This window comes from Orycteropus afer, unplaced genomic scaffold (assembly GCF_000298275.1).
Source record: "Orycteropus afer afer isolate SDZICR_OR568_19922 unplaced genomic scaffold, OryAfe1.0 scaffold00388, whole genome shotgun sequence".
Classification (NCBI taxonomy): Eukaryota; Metazoa; Chordata; class Mammalia; order Tubulidentata; family Orycteropodidae; genus Orycteropus; species Orycteropus afer.
In genome coordinates this window covers 930,017-932,830 of record NW_006921975.1, presented here as the reverse complement: position 1 = coordinate 932,830, position 2,814 = coordinate 930,017, and the positions used below count along the sequence as shown (strand labels likewise).

The window sequence follows — 2,814 nt, the reverse complement described above, 5'->3', positions numbered from 1 at the left end:
CTTTTCTTGCTGTTCTTTTTCTAATTGTTGAAGATGTTGGTTTAAAGTGTTGATTTTGGCTCTTTCTTCTTTTTTGATGTGTGCATTGATTGCTATAAACTGGCCTCTGACAACTGCTTTTGCTGTGTCTCTCAGGTGTTTTAAAGCATAAATAAATAAATGCTCTCCTTCTATTGAAAGGAAAAAAAAAGTGAATATGAACAGAACAGAAAATATCATAGTATCACACAAAGGAAGTGTGAGGGTGTGTGGTTGAGGACCCCCTGTTTCAAAAATAGATTTACATATTTTTTTCTATTAGGTTGCAATGTAACATGTTTTTCTTCCTGTGGACAGTCAAAAATGATTGAAACCCACTGCCTCTTCCATTTTTAAAATCTAGTAGCTCTAAGAATTCTTATCTCTTCATTGCAGAGGTCCAAAATTGCTGTCTATGAGAAAATGTGGTCTTACATGAAATCAGCAGAGCCATCTGTGTTTACCAAAACAACGGCAGATGGAGTGGCCCGTGTGCGAAAGTCCAAGGGAAAGTTTGCCTTCCTGCTGGAGTCAACCATGAATGAGTACATTGAGCAGAGAAAACCATGTGATACGATGAAAGTTGGTGGAAATCTGGATTCCAAAGGCTATGGTGTGGCAACCCCTAAAGGCTCAGCATTAAGGTGGGTGGAATAATATAACAATATCCGTGTTGTTATAGTATTCCACCTACCCTGATGCATTTTGTTGTCATTTTCTTTCTTGTGGATTTTGAGGTAACTTTTAAAAGTTTAAAATCTACAATATTCCATGGAGTTAAATAAGACGGTAAATTATGGTTTCATCTATTTAACACATCCATTTTTTAATGTTCTCTCTCTGTGTTGTCCTCTCTGACTGTTTGTTGCTGTTTTAATTTTACAGTTCAACGGCTTTTTCAATTTAAATGGTAAAAGCCAAGTTATGGTGCCATATGTGACGAATGTTAATTGCATGGATGTGGTGTTCTTGTTACTTTTTTTCTCAAAGACAATTTCCCCATCCCGCACACTTCAGTTTTGAGCAAATGTTATCCTCCATGCCACCTTCCAATATTTAACCCTGTATTTGCTGTACAGACATTTCTATAGCTCCACGTTCTGTGAAATTTAGCCAATTTGTCCTCTTGTGCTCCTTTTTTATACGTTAACGATTTCCTAAGCATTTGTGCATTTTCTTACAAGTTATGTTTTATCGTTTCAAGAAATGCTGTTAACCTGGCAGTATTAAAACTGAATGAGCAAGGCCTCTTGGACAAATTGAAAAACAAATGGTGGTACGACAAAGGAGAGTGCGGCAGCGGGGGCGGTGACTCCAAGGTCAGCCTCAATGTCACCACAACCGGGTACCCTTAGTGACGAGTAATCGGCAAGACTGTTATCTTATTATTGAGGAGAGAGCACGACAAGACTCACACATAAAGTGGAATGACCAGGTTATTCCCCTGCCTGGCAGCTCTGGGAACCAGAAAGACTTCAGGGCACTGCCCACACTTTTGATCTAACTTGGGTCCCTTCTTAAACTCCCAGACAGAGGCTTCCTGTCCATACCCCTTCCCTTCCTTCACACACCAGACTGGTTGCCTTATGAAGGCCATTCTGTATGTTTTATTACCCTAGGCTTTCAAGAGCCCAAGGCTTTCCTGTGAGACTGTCCCCGCCTGCCTCAGTTAAGTGGTATGAGAAATCAGATCCATCTCCTGAAAAGTCAGGTTATAGCTTTTTTCCCCTCTAGGATGTGATGGTTGCTCACAGAGCTTGGTTGGTTGATTAGGGTTGGCTTCTTCAATTATGTGTATGAGTGATGAGATGTTGCTTTCTATATGTGATGGTCCATTTAAGCAGGCCCCATTTAACTTGAAAGCCAAAAGAACAAGATAGGTTTTAAGTTAAATGGGGTCTTTCTTCAATAGGCCACCCCATATATAGACCTTGCAAAAACATTTTGTATATTTAAACAAATGCGTCGCTTAACTGTGATACTATGTATGTATGAATCCCTGAATTGGCTTCACCTTAGCCATGTTCTTGATTCAGGTAGGTCTAATTCTTATCCAGGCTGTCTTCATGAGAAATCCCATCTTACTTGGTATTCCTTTGACTCCTTAACACTCTTCTGGGTTAGAATGAATGAATAGCCATCATCCAAGCAACAAGAGATAGGGGCAAGCTCAGAAGCCACCATACCAAGTGATGGAAAGACACGTTGGGTAAGTACAGGAGAGAACCTGAAAACAGAATCCTTCGTGGCCCAAGGGGCACGAGAGTTATATTGAAGCCTGTAAGATCGGCTCTTGTACAATCAAGATACCACGGGCATCTTAAGGTGAAGAACAGTGTTTCCCAACCACAGACCAACAGACAGGCAAGTCAGAACTTTTCTCCTTCATAGACACTGATTACCTTCTGCTCCTCTCGTTCCCTCTCCATTCCTCAGAACCTTGATGGAAAAGTTAGTTTGCCAGTTTGCAGTAGAATACGGGTTTGGAAACACTGATCCAGAGCACTTTCAAAGAAATAAATTTTCAAACAAGTTTCTTCAGCACATAATCTTACCAGATACTGGTGAGGCCTTTTATTGTAAAACCTTGATTAACCAGAACTCACCTAACCAGTACATCAACTAACTGAATTATCACCCCCTCCACCCCCAGCACTCCATTTTGATGAGAAAGCATCAATAGTACCCAAAAAGAAGACTGTCAAGAGATGACCTTGGGGTGAGGTCACAGTCAGTTCTGTCTCCTATCTCTTCTCCATCTGGATTGACCCTCAAACATTCGAAGCTGAGAAGGTG

The 2,814-nt window shown here is 40.8% G+C and overlaps 1 protein-coding gene across 1 annotated transcript in view; it reads left to right on the top strand.

The window, feature by feature from the left end:
- Positions 1–2,814, top strand: part of GRIA3 (glutamate ionotropic receptor AMPA type subunit 3) — a 359,162-nt gene that overhangs the window by 339,051 nt on the left and 17,297 nt on the right. The window contains exons 13-14 of the mRNA XM_007953365.2: positions 415–662; positions 1,223–1,337. Of these exons, the coding sequence (XP_007951556.1) occupies positions 415–662; positions 1,223–1,337 (363 nt within the window). The remainder of the gene's footprint in view (positions 1–414; positions 663–1,222; positions 1,338–2,814) is intronic.